The 18,332-nt window shown below is 36.4% G+C and overlaps 1 protein-coding gene across 3 annotated transcripts in view; it reads right to left on the bottom strand.

The window, feature by feature from the left end:
• Nucleotides 1-18,332, bottom strand: part of CWF19L2 (CWF19 like cell cycle control factor 2) — a 141,538-nt gene that overhangs the window by 24,507 nt on the left and 98,699 nt on the right. For all 3 annotated transcript variants that reach the window (XM_025266959.3, XM_025266958.3, XM_025266960.3), the window contains 3 exons: nucleotides 17,263-17,475; nucleotides 8,120-8,236; nucleotides 1,805-1,960 (listed from right to left, as the gene is read on the bottom strand). In XM_025266959.3, the coding sequence (XP_025122744.3) occupies nucleotides 1,805-1,960; nucleotides 8,120-8,236; nucleotides 17,263-17,475 (486 nt within the window). The remainder of the gene's footprint in view (nucleotides 1-1,804; nucleotides 1,961-8,119; nucleotides 8,237-17,262; nucleotides 17,476-18,332) is intronic.

The following is an 18,332-nucleotide window of genomic DNA, read 5'->3' on the forward strand; positions in this document are numbered from 1 at the left end:
GCAGGTAGATTCTTTACCACTGAGCCACCTGGGAAGCCCATTCCATTCACAGACATCAACTCAAATAAATTCAATTTGCTTTATTGCTCTTCTTTGAAATATAAGAAGTTATTTATGTGCTTTCTGGTAACCAAATACTTGAACTATTTCTGATTACAGAAAAAAGGAGCAAAACTGTATGGGAAAAAAGACATAGAAATGGAATTATAAGTCTTATCTAAGCTAATCAATATGCCTAATATGTATTGTAAAAAAATATGTAATAGAAAGAAGCACTAGGGTGATAAGTATAAAATACTCTCATTTTACATAACAGCACTATAATGAAGCAAATTTAAATGTGAAATTAACATTCAAATAAGCATAGTATACTGCTATTCCCTATTTAAAAGACATGTGTTTCTTGTGTTGACACTATAATGTAGTACATTCGATAGACAATTGAAGCCAGATCAAATAAATACATCTTTAATATGATCTTTAATGATCATATAAGAGTTAGTATAGAAAAGTGATATATCATTCTTCTAAAAGATGACACTTCTGTCACCCACCATTGAGCAGCAGTAGCTGCTTATGTTGTGCCCTATATACTTCAATACTTACATTCATAATCTAGTACTCTAAGGAGGAAGTATAAGAGAAAAAGAAAAGACTGAAGAAAAGCATAATAATCTCTTTCTCAACTGATTTTGTTTAACACAGGACTGATACGGAGTTGCAGATTATCTGGCTTGTCTGTATTTTAATAGCATGACATTTCAAAGCAAATAATCAGATTGTTTTTCAAAATTTCTATAGGAAAAGTAGATTTTCACCATCTCAGCAACCTTAATAGGTTTTATAATTCTTTTTTAAAAATAATCCTTTTTACTGGGATTTGTAGTCCATATTAATTAAACTTTACAATCCTACACTGTCTAAACTTTGCAAGTTTCTATATCACCTCAACAAAACATTATCTTTTTTAAATGTAGATGTTACTATTCCATATACGTTCTACATTTACAAATTTATATTAGTCTATAAATTATACTGCACTCAGGTCAGTATTAAACAAAGGTTATTTAGCTAAACCTGCCTGAACATTACGGGCTTTTCTAGTGGCTCCACGGTAAAGAAACCACCTGGCCGGGCAGGAGACCCCTGGAGAAGGAAATGGCAACACACTCCTGGGAAATCCCATTGACAGAGAAGCCTGGCAGGCTATAGTCCATGGGGTCGCAAAACAGTCAGACACGGCTTAGTGACTGAGCAGACACGGATGCATGCTTGAACATTATAATGAAATCTAATTGTTTAAGAACTCTAATCATTTATTGTAATGTTCAAAAATGCATGGCAAGGTTAGATTTTGGTTTCTTTTTACAAAGAGCATGATGAAATATTAAATACTAAAACTTACAGCAATAACTTAGCTATTGTAATTTATACTGTTTGCATATAACTATCTCTGGCTCTGATGAACTTCAATGGTAAGTTTTCTAGAGTTATGACTATAATTTTGACTTGAAAGTACTTCAAGGTAAAACTCTAATTTTTCATTTGAGAAATTAATATAGAAATTATAAATTACTATTTGATACTATATTCACACTTACAAATAAGCATGCTTTTAAAGGTCAAAATTTCAAATTTATTTCTTCAAAAATTTAAACAGCAGAATTTTTTGTGCTTTACATCATTTCTTAATGATATAAAAATTGATAAGTATATAGGAGAAAAATATAAGAATAAAGATAACTGTTTTCAAAACCATAATACAACAAAAAATAAATATGTTTGTAAAGACTATTATAAATACCTTAAAATAGATAGGAGCCATATCACCCACTTCCTTTGGGAGAGGAATACATTCATAAACCATATGGTACTGTTTCTTCATGTTCATATTCGTTTCTAAAAAGATACAGTCCAATCCTTTCTCTTCAAACATTTTCACCAACGATTTTCTAAACATCTGAAGAAAGCAAAATGGCTAGGTAAATAAAGCAATGATGGGAGATTCAAAATATGAAAACAATAAAAAGTGTAGCAAATTCTTTTAAAATAAAAAAGAAATAGTAAACAATGTTGGAATTCTATAATGTTATCTTATAGTTACTTTACTTTCTAAATCTACCACATTTCACATAGTTAAGCAACATTTTTTTTTAACTGAAACTCACTCTGCTCAGTATTCTGTATATATCACAAAAAGTTTCAGTAAACTAAGAAAAGGAAGTGATAAATCAAAATTACATGGTAAATTACATAGAACTAACAGTAAAAGCATATAAAAACATTCCAAAAACCAAAAAAAAAAGTACTCTAAGCAGGTAGGCATCCTTAAATTCAGTGAGACAAGCAGAATTCACTTCCAATTGTTTTTCTGACCTCAAAGTAACTTCACTTGCTGGTTTCCTTTATATGTGTGCTGATCCTTCACTTGCAAATTTTCATTCAGCATAATTTCCTCGAGATTCAACCAGGTTATGTTAAGACCCTGCCTAGTTACTGCCACGTGGAGACAGCAGTTCAGGTTTGCCACTGAAGCCTCTCTTGACACCCAAAACAGGGAAAGGATACAAATTACTGCTGGGTAGGGGGCGGGAGTTCTAGATTCCCATGAGGTCTCCTCTAACTATTTAATACTGATCCCTCATCACTATTCTATTTTCCACTCCTTTTATATATAAACAAGAGCAAGTAGGGAAAAAAAAAAATCAAATAATGGTAATTTGACATGAACTAAAATGCTACCTAATAAGCAACAGATAGAGGATTCACTATTCATTTCTAACCATAGCTACGGTTCAGCATGGTCTCTTTACTTCAGATAATTTGCTGCTGAAGTCTTAGCTAATACCTATGATCTCATGGTAGGTGACTATTAGCTAAATCATTATAGATGATTATAGACAATTGGTTCCCCTTTTAAAAATTGTCTGACTTTGGTATTATACTTTCTAAAATCACATTAATGAAGACAATGTACATACAATATAGTTAAATTATGATAAAATAATAATAAAATATAGGTATAAACATCTATATGATAAAATGAATCATTTAAATTTTGTACTTCCCTTGCCTCCAATCTGTTATCTGTATATAAAAATGCTTCCCCCTAAAGGCTGTGTTCACTAAATTGTATCATTTTTTTCTGCTTGAGCAAACAAGAAGACTAAACTCTCCGTATCTCTGGGACTTAAGTGGGGCCATGTTTAGTTCTGGGTAATGTATATGGAAATGATATGTGTTAAAAGAGTTATCAAAAGGTAGTGTGTCTTCTCATGTCTATATTCTTCAAACCAAGGGTCTGAAAGGGAAGAAAGGCACCACGGGAGAAGCTAATCATGGAAGAAATCTGAATGCCTGAAATACTTCTTGAAGGCAATCTTCCACAATGGATGATGATATAAGAAATGTGCTGTCTCAACGTATTGTGAATTAGGTGCTGTTTGGAACAACAGTGAAGAAGACACCAGTGATCAAGCCATTTCAGACAAATCAGAAAATGACAACAGAGAACTCTATTTTCCCACTCAATTATATCCCAGATACTTATCTTCATGTGTCTAATAATACATGCACAAAACAAAAAACAGCCAAATGGAAAGTACATTTGGCTTTATAATATAGTTTTAAAGACTGTGTTTATTTTGTTAACTTAGCACATTTGTGAATTTTTATTTATTATGCATATTTTCAATTAATTGTTATTTATTGAATAATCACTTAGTTCTGTGGAGAGAATTTTATAACATTAGAGAGAAGGAAAATAATTACTAGAATGGAACTATATACCTGAAAACCAATTTTTTTTAAAAAGGAAAAAGTAGATTAAATACAACAGCAACAACAATAAAAATTTAGATACTCTAAAGATTATCTAATAAATTCTTTACTTTGGATTTTTTCATAAGTCTTTTCTGGTTTAACTGTTGGATGACTGTTCTAGTGTCTATCTGGACAACAGCAAATAAGACAGACTTAAGATGTCATGGATTATAAATGAAACCTTAAAATCACTAAATTAGTAGTGATGCAAAAATAGTTCAATATTATAAAATGTATAAACATCATACCATTAGCCTCAAGGAGGACACACACACACACACACTTCTAAATACTTCTCCTATATATGTGTGTGTGTGTGTGTGTGTGTATGTATATATATATATATAAAAGACTTAAAAATATGAGTTTAATGGTATAATTTCAGGTTCAGTTCAATGCAGTTGCACAGTCGAGTCTGACTCTTTGTGACCCCATGGACTGCAGCATGCCAGGATTCCCTGTCCATTACCATCTCCTGCAACTTGCTCAAACTCATGTCCATTGAGTCAGTGATGCCATCCAATCATCTCATCCTCTGTCACCCTCTTCTCCTTCTGCCTTCAATCTTTCCCAGCATCAGGGTCTTTTCAATGAGTCAGTTCTTTGCCATCAGGTGGCCACAGTATTGGAGTTTCAGCTTTAGCATTAGTCCTTCCACTGAATATTCAGGACTGATTTCCTTTAGGATGGACTGGTTGGATCTCCTTCCAGTTCAAGGGACTCTCAAGAGTCTTCTCCAACACCACAGTTCAAAAGCATCAATTCTTTGGTGCTTAGCTTTCTTTATGGTCGAACTCTCACATCCATACATAACTACTGGAAAAACCATACCTTTGACTATATGGACTTTGACTATTACTTTATCGGCAAAGTAATGTCTCTGCTTTTTAATATGCTGTCTAGGTTGGTCATAGCTTTTCTTCCAAGGAGCATCTTTTACTTTCATGGTTGCAGTCACCATCTGCAGTGATTTTGGAGATCAAGAAAATAAAGTCTGTCACTGTTCCCATTGTTTTCCCATCTATTTGTCATGAAGTGATGGGACCAGATGCCATGATCTTAGTTTTTGAATGTCAAGTTTTAAGGCAGCTTTTTCACTCTCCTCTTTCACTTTCATCAAGAGGCTCTTTAGTTCACCTTCACTTTGTGCCATAAAGGTGGTGTCATCTGAATATCTGAAGTTATTGATATTTCTCCCAGCAGTCTTGATTCCTTGATTCTTGTGCTTCATCCAGCCTGGCATTTCTCATGATGTACTATGCATATAAATTAAATAAGCAGGGTGACAATATACGGCCTTGACATACTCCTTTCCCAAAATTGAGGCAGTCCATTTTTCCATGTCAGGTTCCAACTGTTGCTTCTTGACCTGAATACAGGTTTCACAGGAGGCAGGTAAGGTGGCCTGGTATTCCCATCTCCTTATGAATTTTCCAAAGTTTGTTGTGATCCACATAGTCAAAAGCTTTAGCATAGTCTATGAAGTAAAAGTAGATGTTTTTCTGAAATTCTCTTGCTTTTCCTATAATCCAATGGATGTTGGCAATTTGATCTCTGGTTTCTCTGCCTTTTCTAAATCCAGCTTCAACATCCAGGAGTTCTCAATTCATGTACTCTGGAAGCCTGGCTTGGAGAATTTTGAGCAATACTTTGCTAGTATGTGAAATGAATGCAACTGTGCAGTAGTTGGAACATCCTTTTGCATTGCCCTTCTTTGGGGCTTGAATGAAAACACCTTTTCCAGTACTGTGGCCAGGCTGAGTTTTCCATATTTGCTGGCATACTGAGTGCAGCACTTTAATACATCATCTTTTAGGATCTGAAATAGCTCAGCTGGAATTCCATCACCTCCACTAGCTCCTTTCGTAGTGATGCTTCCTAAGGCCCACTTGACTTCACACTCCAAGACACCTGGCTCTAGTTGAGTGATCATACCATTGTGGTTATCTGGATCATGAAGATCTTTTTTGTATAGTTCTTCTGTGTATTCTTGCAACTTCTTAATATCTTCTGCTTCTGTTAGTTCCATACCATTTCTGTCCTTTATTGTGCCCATCTGTGCATGAAATGTTCTCTTGGTACCTTGAATTTTCTTGACGAGATCTCTAGTCTCTCCCATTCTATTGTTTTCCTCTGTTTCTTTGCATTGTTCACTTAGGAAGGCTTTCTTATCCCACCTTGCTAGTCTTTGGAACTCTGCATTCAGATGGGTCTATCTTTCCTTTTCATCTTTGCCTTTTGCTTCTCTTCTTTTCTCAGCTATTTGTAAGGCCTCCTCAGACAACCATTTTGCTTTTTGCATTTCTTTTTCTTGGGAATGGTCTTGATCACCATCTCTTGTCCAATGTTACAAACCTCTGTCCGTAATTTTTAAGACACTCTATCAGATCTAATCCCTTGAATCTATTTATCACTTCCACTGAATAAAGGTAACAGATTTGATTTAGGTCATATCTGAATGGCTTAATGGTTTTCCCTACTTTCTTGAGTCACGGTCAGCTCCTGATCTTGTTTTTGATGACTTTATAGAGGTTCTCCATCTTTGACTGCAAAGAATATAATCAATCTGATTTTGCTATTGACCATCTGGTGATCTCCATGTGTAGAAAGGTCTCTTGTATTGATGGAAGAGGGTGTATGCTATGACTAGAGCGTTTTCCTGGCAAAACTCTGTTAGCCTTTGCTCTGCTTCCCTTTTCTACTCTATGGCCAAACTTGTCTGTTATTCCAGATGTCTTGACCTCTTCTTTTTGCATCCCAGTCCCCTATGATGAAAAAGACATCTTTTTCTGGTGTTAATTCCAGGTCTTGTAGGTCTTTATAGAACCGTTCAACTTCAGCTTCTTTAGCATTACTGCTTGGGCCAAAGACTTGGATTACTGTGATACTGAATGGTATGCCTTGGTAACAAACAGAGATCATTCTGTCATTTTTGAGACTGTATCCAAGTACTGCACTTCAGACTCTCTTGCACTGTGAGGGCTACTCCATTTCCTCTAAGGGATTCTTGCCCACAGGAGTAGATACAATGGTTATCTGAATTAAATTCACCCATTACAGTCAATTTTAATTCACTGATTGCTAAAATGTCAATGTTCACTCTTGCCATCTCCTGTGTGACCACTTCCAATTTACCTTGATTCATGGACCTAACATTCCAGGTTCCTATGCAATACTGTTCTTTACAGCATCAGAGTTTACTTTCACCACAAGACATATCCACAACTGGGTGCTGTTTCCGTTTTGGCTCAGCCTCTTCATTCATCATGGAGCTATTTTTCCACTCCTCCAGTAGCATATTGGGCTACTGGACCTGGGAAGTTCATCTTTTAGTGTCATATCTTTCTGCCTTTTCATACTGTTCATGGGGATCTCAAGGCAAGAATGCTGAAGTGGTTTGCCATTCTCTACAGTGGAACACATTTTGTCAGAACTCTCTACCATGACCCATCTTCTAAAGAGACCCATGATTAGTCTCTTATGAAGTCTTAAAATTTTCATGGTTTCTAATTAGGGGTTCTTATAACCCCTATTCACTTGTCAACCATTGGAAAAACAAGTGGTTTTTTTCTCTCTTACTGTTTTGGTGAGTATAAGATCTTGAAATCATTTAGCAGCAATTTCACCCATGTTGTGCCTTTCAAGTTCTTGAAGATTCACCAACCCCACCCCTGTCCCCCTGGCTCCACCACCACACACACAAAATCCCTGAATCAAAATGTCAGCCAGGCTATAAGGGAAAAGTGTGGAAATGTAGCCTGATAACAAAATCATGACAATATCACAGTAGCAGAAAATGTCAATGCCATTGTAGGAAAATATAACAATAACTAAGTATAAATCACTATCTTCCAAAAATTACTTTTTATTATCTGAAAACATCCTTCTTTTTGGCTGTAATCTATTAGCTTACCTTGGCAAAAATGATTATTTCATGTTCCACAAAAGCAAATATTAGAAATCTTAAACACTGATTTTTATTTTAAATAAATATAATTAGTTGGTCAAAGTTAATTTAATAGCCAAAAGCTATCAGTTGTATACCTGAAACTAGTACATTATATGACAATCATCTCTCATTAAAAACATTTGTTTAAAGCTTTCAATAAAGTAAAAAGTTAGTGAGTGGTGAAAACACCATGACCCACAGGTATACACAACTATGGAAATGTATATGTGTTTAAATTTAGAATGTAAAATCACTGAATGAAGGTATAAAACTTGTTAGAATTTGTCACAATAGTGTGTAAAAATTGCTATGGATCAAAACAAAGATTATGAGCATTATCATGCTGACCTGAATTTCCTCCCAGATGTCTTCATCCAATAAGGTAGCTGCCCTATGGTGCTGCAAAGGGACTATCAAGCAGTGCCCTTCAGTAAGAGATCGTATATTGGGTAAACATAAATAAACCTATGGGGAAAAAAGATGCAAAGGTGAAATGCTCTTGTTATTTATTCTCAGTTCTGAAAGATGAGCCCCTCGTAGGTCAATATGGCTAACATTTAATAAAATATATTATACTTTAATATTCTGAAGATATTCACTATTTAAAATTTTAAAAGCCATGAAGATACCTTTTAATAAACCAGAAATTTATTGCAGAAGTCTCAATTTTGACTAAGATACATCAAAGATGAAATTTACCAAAGGGGAGAATGATTGACATTTTATCCTTCATCTGAGAAAGCTCATGTCTTCAGAGCTCATGAAACAACACAAATTTTGCAAGGAAAGAAAAAAAAAAATAGAAGACCTGGTAATGAAATGGAAGTTAAACTGATGCCTATTAATCATTAGCTAAGAAAAGAGACATCACTTCTACATGGCTTTACAGCACTGGTTAAGTTCTATGCGTTACCTAGAAGCCGGCCCTATTTCTCCATTTTACACAAACTGTATTTTTTTTTTTAAGTCAAAAAGGTCAATTACTATACAGGTAGAAAGCAAAATGTATTCATAAGGACCATAAATATTCTTCAAAGTGGCTTGATCTTATTTTCTATAACTTTTTGGTTAGGTTTTAGCTAGAAAAACTTTATATAAGAGAATTAACTGAATAACATTTATGTTTTAACTGATTAATTGCTTTACAAAATAATGCAAATTTTAAATTCTTTGGTATTTGAGTGAAGAACTAGGAGTGTATATGAATATGGCTATATATACTTAAATTTACAGTTAAATCGTAACAATATTCACAATTAAAAGCAGTATCAGGAATAAGCATTGGAGAGGTGACTGAGATGGTGGAGTAGGAAGACCCTGACACTTCCTCCTACAGCCACAACAAAACTACAACTAATTACAGAGCAACTATCTGTAAATACAACCTGAATACTAGCAGAAACAATATTTTGCAAATAAATACATAAAGAAGAAACCACAAAGAGACAAGTAACACGTGAAGGTACACTATCGTTAGGACATACATTCCCAGGTCAGCAACCCACAAACAAGTGCATTTCTCTAACAATGAGTGATGTTGAGCATCTTTTCATGTGTTTGTTAGACATCTGTATGTCTTCTTTGGAGAAATGTCTGTTTAGGTCTTTTTCCCACTTATTGATTGAGTTGTTTGTTTTGCTGATACTGAGTTGATAAGCTGCTTGTATATCTGGAAATTAATCCTTTGTTAGTTGCTTCATTTGCTATTATTTTTCCCCATTCTGAGGGCTGTCTTTTCACCACGTTTGTAGTTTCCTTTGCTGTGTGAAAGCTTTTAAGTTTAATGAGGTCCCACTTGTTTATATTTATTTCCATTACTCTAGTAGGTGGGTCATAGGGGATCTTGCTTTATGTCATTGAGTATTCTGCCTGTGTTTTCCTCTTAGGGCTTTACAGTTTCTGGTTAGGTCTTTAATTAATTTTATCTTTGTCTACAGTGTTGGTACGGGTTCTAATTTCATTCTTTTATACGTAGCTGTGTGGCTGTCCAGTTTTCCCAGCACCACTTATCCAAGAGGCTATCTTTGTCCCACTGTATATTCTTGCCTGCTTTGTCAAAAAGAAGGTACACATAGGTATGTGGTTTTATCTCTAGGCTCTCTATCTTGTTCCACTGGTCTATATTTCTGATTTTGTGCCATACCTTACTGTCTTGATGACTAGCTTTGTAGTGTAGTCTGAAGTCAAGAAAGTTGATTCCTCCAGTTCCATTCCTCTCTCTCAAGGCTGGTTTTGCTATCTTAGTGTTTCCATGTCAATTGTGAAATTTTTTGTTCTAGTTCTGTGAAAAATGTCACTGGTAATTTGATAGGGATCACACTGAATCTGTAGATTGCACTTAGTAGTATAGTCATTTTCACAATATTGATTCTTACAACCCAGCAACATGGAATCATCTATCTGTTTATGCTGTCTTTTATTAAAAATCAAAACACTGTTTAAAGTAAAGGATACTGGTAGGACAAGAAGGGGATAGATAATTTTTAAGAAAGGAAAAGGTAGGGACAATTTATGATCAGAAACTAAAATAACTGTTTAATTCTAATGAGTACTAATATAGCTTCCTTAAGAAATTTGTATTGGACATTCAAGCAGAGTGAGTATGACTGAATTGCTTTAGAATACTGTTAACTATTACAACCTAACACAAAGTAATTCTTTTGAAACTCACAGTCATATATAATTAACTTGGGTAATAACTAAAAGGATAAATATCTTAATGCTTACTCAGATTAATAAAATAATCTACTGTCTACAACAGATAGGATAAGAAGTCAGATTTGTAGGAAACAGATGAAATTACATCAATCAATATTTCAGACATTTCTAAATTAAAATATTCACAGATGAAAGTCTGAAACTAATTAGGAGACAGTATTTAGTTAGAGCTAAGATGGCACAATGAAACACAGATCAAGAAACAATACATTCAAACAGTGTTAATAACATGATTCAAAAAGTGTTAAAATGAAATAAAAATGATACGACTGGCCCAAGAGGAAGAAACAGATCAGCTGATGTTCAGTAAGAGACACAAAGAAGATTTAATACCTTAATTGGAAAATTAACACTATAATTAAAATTTCAGGTCAGTTCAGTCACTCAGTCATGTCCGACTCTTTGCGACCCCATGAATCACAGCACGACAGGCCTCCCTGTCCATCACCAACTCCTGGAATTCACTGAAACTCACGTCTATCAAGTTGGTGATGCCATCCAGCCATCTCATCCTGGTTCGTCCCCTTCTCTGCCTGTCCCCAATCCCTCCCAGCATCAGGGTCTTTCCAATGAGTCAACTCTTCGCATGAGGTGGCCAAAGTACTGGAGTTTCAGCTTTAGCATCATTCCTTCCAAAGAATACCCAGGACTGATCTCCTTTAGAATGGACTGGTTGGATCTCCTTGCAGTCCAAGAGACTCTCAAGAGTCTTCTCCAACACCACAGTTCAAAAGCATCAGTTCTTAAGTGCTCAGCTTTCTTCACAGTCCAACTCTCACATCCATACATGACCACTGGAAAAACCATAGCCTTGACTAGACAGACCTTTGTTGGCAAAGTAATGTCTCTGCTTTTGAATATGCTATCTAGGTTGGTCATAACTTTCCTTCCAAGGAGTAAGCGTCTTTTAATTTTGAGAGGGTAACAGGCAAGAAGGCCAGGGGTCTCTAAATAGAAGAAATAGCCTGCAAGTGTCAGACATTTTTATCTCTCTTAAGCGGCAGGAGGAAACAAACTAACAATATTTTTTTTTTTTTATACAAATTTAAAGAGAGGTTTTTCTTAAAATACTGTGTTGTCATAATGACACCTGGTTTCACCTGAAGTTAGCTATTTTTGAGCCTAGAGATAACCAATGTCTTTTTCTTATGGAAATGTTTGTCTTAAGCTATGTTAATGTACTATGTCTTTATCCCAAACTCTGTCTCCAAGTTGGTTCTGCCTCTTGGCCCAAAACCTACTTGACAAACCAGTATGTTATACTCAGATATTGTTTCCCTAATCTATGTAAATGAAACTATTTGTATGGTGGTCTGTCCTTCTTTAAGATTCAAGTTAATTATTTTATGGCCCAAGATAAACCATTTGGTGTCATTTTAAATTTTAAGACATTTTTTTCTTTTATTAACAGACTGTTAGTGACTTTATAACATCTAGTTGAAGACTAGCAGGGGGGTGCTCTTTTTGCCCCCTTCTGATGTCTATGTCAGAAGCTTTCTCTATCTCTTTTATGTTTTAATAAAACTTTACACAAAAGCTCTGAGCAATCAAGCCTTGTCTCTGGCCCCGGATTGAATTCTTTTTCTCCGGGAGCCAAGAATCCTGGTGTATTCGCGTGATTTAACAACAACCTTTCATCTTGGGGGCTCGTCCGGGATCCTTCAGGACAAGGTAAGGAGATGAAAGGTTGTTGTTGAATCACGCGAATACGCCAGGATTCTTGGCTCCCGGAGGAGAAGAATTCAATCCGGGGCCAGAGACAAGGCTTGATTGCTCAGAGCTTTTGTGTAAAGTTTTATTAAAGCATAAAGGAGATAGAGAAAGCTTCTGACATAGGCATCAGAAGGGGGCAGAAAGAGCACCCCCCTGCTAGTCTTCAGCTAGATGTTATATAGTCACTAACAGTCTGTTAATGAAAGAAAGGAATGTCTTAAAATTTAAAATGGCACCAAATGGTTTATCTTGGGCCATAAAATAATTAACTTGAATCTTAAAGAAGGACAGACCACCATACAAATAGTTTCATTTACATAGATTAGGGAAACAATATCTGAGTATAACATACTGGTTTGTCAAGTAGGTTTTGGGCCAAGAGGCAGAACCAACTTGGAGACAGAGTTTGGGGTAAAGGCGTAGTACATTAACATAGCTTAAGACAAACATTTCCATAAGAAAAAGACATTGGTTATCTCTAGGCTCAAGAATAGCTAACTTCAGGTGAAACCAGGTGTCATTATGACAACACAATATTTTAAAAAAAACCTCTCTTTAAATTTGTATAGAAAAAAAAAAAATATTGTTTGTTTCCTCCTGCCGCTTAAGAGAGATAAAAATGTCTGACACTTGCAGGCTATTTCTTCTATTTGGAGACCCCTGGCCTTCTTGCCTGTTACCCTCTCACTATTTGGAACCAGTCTGTTGTTCCATGTCCAGTTCTAACTGTTGCTTCCTGACCTGCATATAGGTTTCTCAAGACGCAGGTCAAGTGGTCTGGTATTCCCATCTCTTTCAGAAGTTTCCACAGTTTACTGTGATCCACACAGTCAAAGGCTTTGGCATAGTCAATAAAGCAGAAATAGATGCTTTCTGGAACTCTCTTGCTTTTTCAATGGTCCAGCGGATGTTGGCAATTTGATCTCTGGTTCCTCTGCCTTTTCTAAATCCAGCTTGAACATCTGGAAGTTCACGGTTCACATATTGCCGAAGCCTAGCTTGGAGAATTTTGAGCATTACTTTACTAGCGTGTGAGATGAGTGCAACTGTGCGGTAGTTTGAGCATTCTTTGGCATTGCCTTTCTTTGGGATTGGAATGAAAACTGACCTTTTCCAGTCCTGTGGCCACTGCTGAGTTTTCCAAATTTGCTGGCATATTGAGTGCAGCACTTTCACAGCATCATCTTTCAGGATTTGGAATAGTTCAACTGGAATTCCATCACCTCCACTAGCTTTGTTCGTAGTGATGCTTTCTAAGGCCCACTTGACTTCACATTCCAGGATGTCTGGCTCTAGGTGAGTGATCAAACCATCGTGATTATCTTGGTCATGACAATCTTTTTTGTACAGTTCTTCTGTGTATTCTTGCCATCTCTTCTTAATATCTTCTGCTTCTATTAGGTCCGTACCATTTCTGTCCTTTATTGAGCCCATCTTTGCATGAAATGTTCCCTTGGTATCTCTAATTTTCTTGAACAGATCTCTAGTCTTTCCCATTCTGTTGTTTTCCTTTATTTCTTTGCATTGACCGCTGAGGAAGGCTTTCTTATCTCTTCTTGCTATTCTTTGGAACTCTGCATTCAGATGCTTATAACTTTCCTTTTCTCTTTTGCTTTTCGCTTCTCTTCTTTTCACAGCTATTTTTAAGGTCTCCCCAGACAGCCATTTTGCTTTTTTGCATTAAAACGTATAAAATTAAAATACCTTCTAATTGAAAAATGTGGATTACCTCACAGTAGAAGAGGAAAAGGAATTTGTGTAACAATGTATGGGTTGAAAATAGAAAATGTCTCTTTGCTGGCCAACAGTTTGTTTCACTAATTGAGAAATGCCTACGCTGGGACACAGTCTATAAAGTAGGAGGCAAACAGCAGTTTTGTATACTTCACATCTCTGTGCCTGTGTGGACCTAGCCTGTCTTCAGTGCAATGGGAAAATGCAGTCACTAAAAAATACCCAAACTTTTTATACAGAATTATTTGAAACTTTGTTACTTTATGTTTAATTTATTCTTTTCCACTGTTTCCCATCTATTTGCCATGAAGTGATGGGACCAGATGCCATAGTCTTAGTTTACTGAATGTTGAGCTTTAAGCCAACTTTTTCACTCTCCTCTTTCACTTTCATCAAGAGGCTCTTCTTTGCTTTTTGCCATAAGGGTGGTGTCAACTGCATATCTGACATTATTGATATTTCTCCCAGCAATCTTGATTCCAGCCTGTGCTTCATCCAGCCCAGCATTTCTCATGATGTACTCTGCTAAGTTAAATAAGCAGGGTGACAATGTATAGCCTTTAAGTACTCCTTTCCCTATCTGGAACCAGTCTGTTGTCCCATGTCCAGTTCTACCTGTTGCTTTTTGACCTGCATACAGATTTCTCAAGAGGCAGGTCAGGTGGTCTGGTATTCCCGTCTCTTTCAGAATTTTCCACAGTTTATTGTGATTCACACAGTCAAAGGCTTTGGCTCAACATTCAGAAAACTAAGATCATGGCATCCGATCCCATCACTTCATGGCAAACAGATAGGGAAACAGTGGAAACAGTGACAGACTTTATTTTTGGGGGCTCCAAAATCACTGCAGATGGTGATGTAGCCATGAAATTAAAAGACGCTTACTCCTTGGAAGAAAGGTTTTGACCAACCTAGACAGCATATTAAAAAGTAGAGACACTACTTTGCCAACAAAGGTCCATCTAGTCAACGCTATGGTTTTTCCAATACTCATGTATAGATGTGAGAGGTGGACTATAAAGAAAGCTGAGCACCGAAGATTTGATGCTTTTGAACTGTGGTGTTGGAGAAGACTCTTGAGAGTCCCTCGGACTGCAAGGAGTTCCAGCAAGTCCATCCTAAAGGAATTCAGTCCTGAATATTCATTGGAAGGACTGATGTTGAAGCTGAAATTCCAAAACTTTGGCCACCTTATGTGAAGAACTGACTCATTTGAAAAGACCCGGATGCTGGGAAAGATTGAAGGAGAGATAAGGGGACAGCAGAAGATGAGATGGTTGGATGGCATCACTGACTCAATGGATATGAGTTTGAGTAAACTCTAGGAGTTAGTGATGGACAGGGAGGTCTGATGTGTTGCAGCCCATGGGGTCACAAAGAGTCGGACACGACTGAGCTACTGAACTAAACTGAATTTATTCTTACATTTGGTAAAGGTAGGGGCCAGACTTAAGGGGAATGAAATATTTATACAAAATGTCCTAATTATGAAAATATAAATGTTTATTTAACAGTCTAGAAAAGAACATGGGAAAATTAATACAAGTATCTGGTAAGGTTGGTTAAGGGTTTTTGATTGATTAAATTCTGAATGGACTTTTTTACTTTTACTTTTTTATAAAGTCTTGGAGAAAGGAATGGCAATGCACTCCAGTATTCTTGCCTGGAGAATTCCATGGACAGGGGAGTCTGGCAGGCTACAGTCCATGGGGTCAAAAAGATTTGAACACGGACTGAGCAACTAACACACACACACTTTTGATAAAGTCTAGAGGAAAACAAAGAAATGGAAAAGAAGGGTAATGAAAAATTAAAAGTTAAAGAAACCAAAATTCAAACTGATAAACTGACAGTCTTAATGACCTAAAGGTATTAAGACTAGAATTGGAATGAAAAAGTTAATACCAGTTCTTTGGCTATGTAGGTGCTGTGTGTATATGTGAAACAAATAATATGTATATGTATATTCTCCACAATATTAGTTTCTGAAACTAGCACTCATTCATTCAACTTCTTTTCCTACCACTTTTTCTCACTCACTCCATTCTAGCTACACTGGGTTGTTTTTTTCTCTTCCATAAATGCCCATCTCATGTCTTCACTCACTGACCCCTCTTTCTGAAACACTACTCATTCAGATTTTTATGTTGCTTGCTTCTTCTCATCTTTCATAGCTTTACTTTCATACCTTTAAAATATCTCCTCAGAGAAGCCTTTCAGATCAGCTTCTCAAAAAATAATCTCTCATCATTTCCCACATTTCCTCTCTATATTTGTTTCATAACAACAGTTCCTTAAATCAGGGCAACCATTACTGTGCTCTGTCACAAGTATATTCGATTCTCTACTTTTCCCCAGTGACTAATTAGGTTCTGGCATACATCTGGTAAATGATAACTATTTACTTAACATAAGGATTAAATTGCCAAATGCTGAAAAAAATGACTATTATTACCGGCTATTAAATAAGTGATATTTAATATTTATTGAGAAGGGGACAACAGAGGACGAGACGGTTGGATGACATCACTGACTCGATGGACATGAGTCTGAGCAATCTCCAGGAGACAGTGAAGGACAGGGAAGCCTGGTGTGCTGCAGTCAATGGGGTCGCAAAGAGTCAGACACGACTGAGTGAACAACAAGAATATTTACCGAAAGAAGTGACTATAAACATACATGTTTGGTATATAATGGGATATATGCAAGTATACAATGATAAGTAAAAGTTACCTATACTCATGGAACTAACAGACTACTGAGGGAGACACTCAACAAGTAAAACAAAATACAACTATGAAGGGCTGACTGGGACTTGAGCATCTGTGGATTTTCATATACAAGGACTGAAGAACCAATCCCCAGTGGGTTACCAAGCAGAAACTGTACAATAAACTTCTTCAAATTATGAGATAGTCTATAGAGAAATAAAAAGATTTCGTGAGAATGTAAGGGAAGAAGCAGAAGCTACTTTAAAGTAAGTAGCTCTGAAGCGATTTTAATACTGAGACTTAAGTGCCAAACATGAAAGTAAGATCACACAGATGGGAAATGGCAAAGCAAGGGTCTGAATTCACGTGGTCCAGATCCAGAGTCTAGGGCCTGAAGCACAACTCAATGCTGCCTAGCTGTAGAGTGGAATTACATGAAATATGAGTTTCATATCATTTGAATATTTATACTCAATCTAAAGAAAATTCTAAGAATCATGGGAACTTAGAAAAGAAAATATATAAAACACAGAGTAAGAGATGGATTACTGAGAACCTTAGAAGCATATGGAGAAAGAAGCATTTCCTTAGGATAATAAACACTGTATTTCTTACCTTAACACCTATTGCAACAATAAGGTGCTTGGGAAACTGAGAACTGTCAAAACAGTAAAGACATTTTTCCATTTGTGCAACAAGACTCCGGTGCTCAGCAATAGCTTTTTTCCTCTGATTCTCTTCTTCTTCACCAAAACGTTCTCTCTCAGCTGCTTTGGAGACAAACATGTCATCCAGAGTGTAATAATCTCCATCTGTTTTTCCCATAAACTAAAAAATGAAAATAAAAGTAGTGGAGAGAAGGCAGTGGTTTATTCAGTTTATTGTACAGTGTCATGAAAAAAGTAAAATCAAAGTGTTAGTCGCTCAGTTGTGTCTGATAATACTATGGCATACTGAAGTTACATCTATAAGTTCTATGATAAAACTATTACATGAACATTTTTAAAAAGAAAAAACTGATTAAAATTTAAGCTTGAACTTAAGCAGGGGTCAATTTATTATCATCATCTCACAAATAAAGTGTACTGAGTATTTACTATGTGCAATTCTATGCAATTTGACTGTTTTATACTCCTATGGCCTTCCCTGGTAGTTCAGACAATAAAGAATCTGCCTGCAATGCAGGAGACCTGAGTTCAATCCCTGGGCCTGGAAGATTCTCTGGAGAAGAGAATGGCAACCCACTTCAATAACTTTGCCTAGAGAATTCCATGGACAGAGGAGCCTGGCAGTCACAAAGAGATAGACACGACAGAGACTGACACTTTTTATTTTCACACTCTTTTGAGGAGGGAGTCAGTATCATTTTGATTTATAAATGACGAAACTAAATCACAGAGAGGTTAAGAACAACTTTCACTATAAAATTAGCATGCTGCTGCTGCTGCTGCTAAGTCGCTTCAGTCGTGTCCAACTCTGTGTGACCCCATAGACGGCAGCCCACCAGGCTCCCCTGTCCCTGGGATTCTCCAGGCAAGAACACTGGAGTGGGTTGCCATTTCCTTCTCCAATGCATGAAAGTGAAAAGTGAAAGTGAAGTCGCTCAGTCATGTCTGACTCTTCGTGACCCCATGGACTGCAGCCTACCAGGCTGCTCCATCCATGGGATTTTCCAGGCAAGAGTA

The sequence above is a fragment of the Bubalus bubalis genome, chromosome 16, assembly GCF_019923935.1.
Source record: "Bubalus bubalis isolate 160015118507 breed Murrah chromosome 16, NDDB_SH_1, whole genome shotgun sequence".
NCBI classification, from domain to species: domain Eukaryota; kingdom Metazoa; phylum Chordata; class Mammalia; order Artiodactyla; family Bovidae; genus Bubalus; species Bubalus bubalis.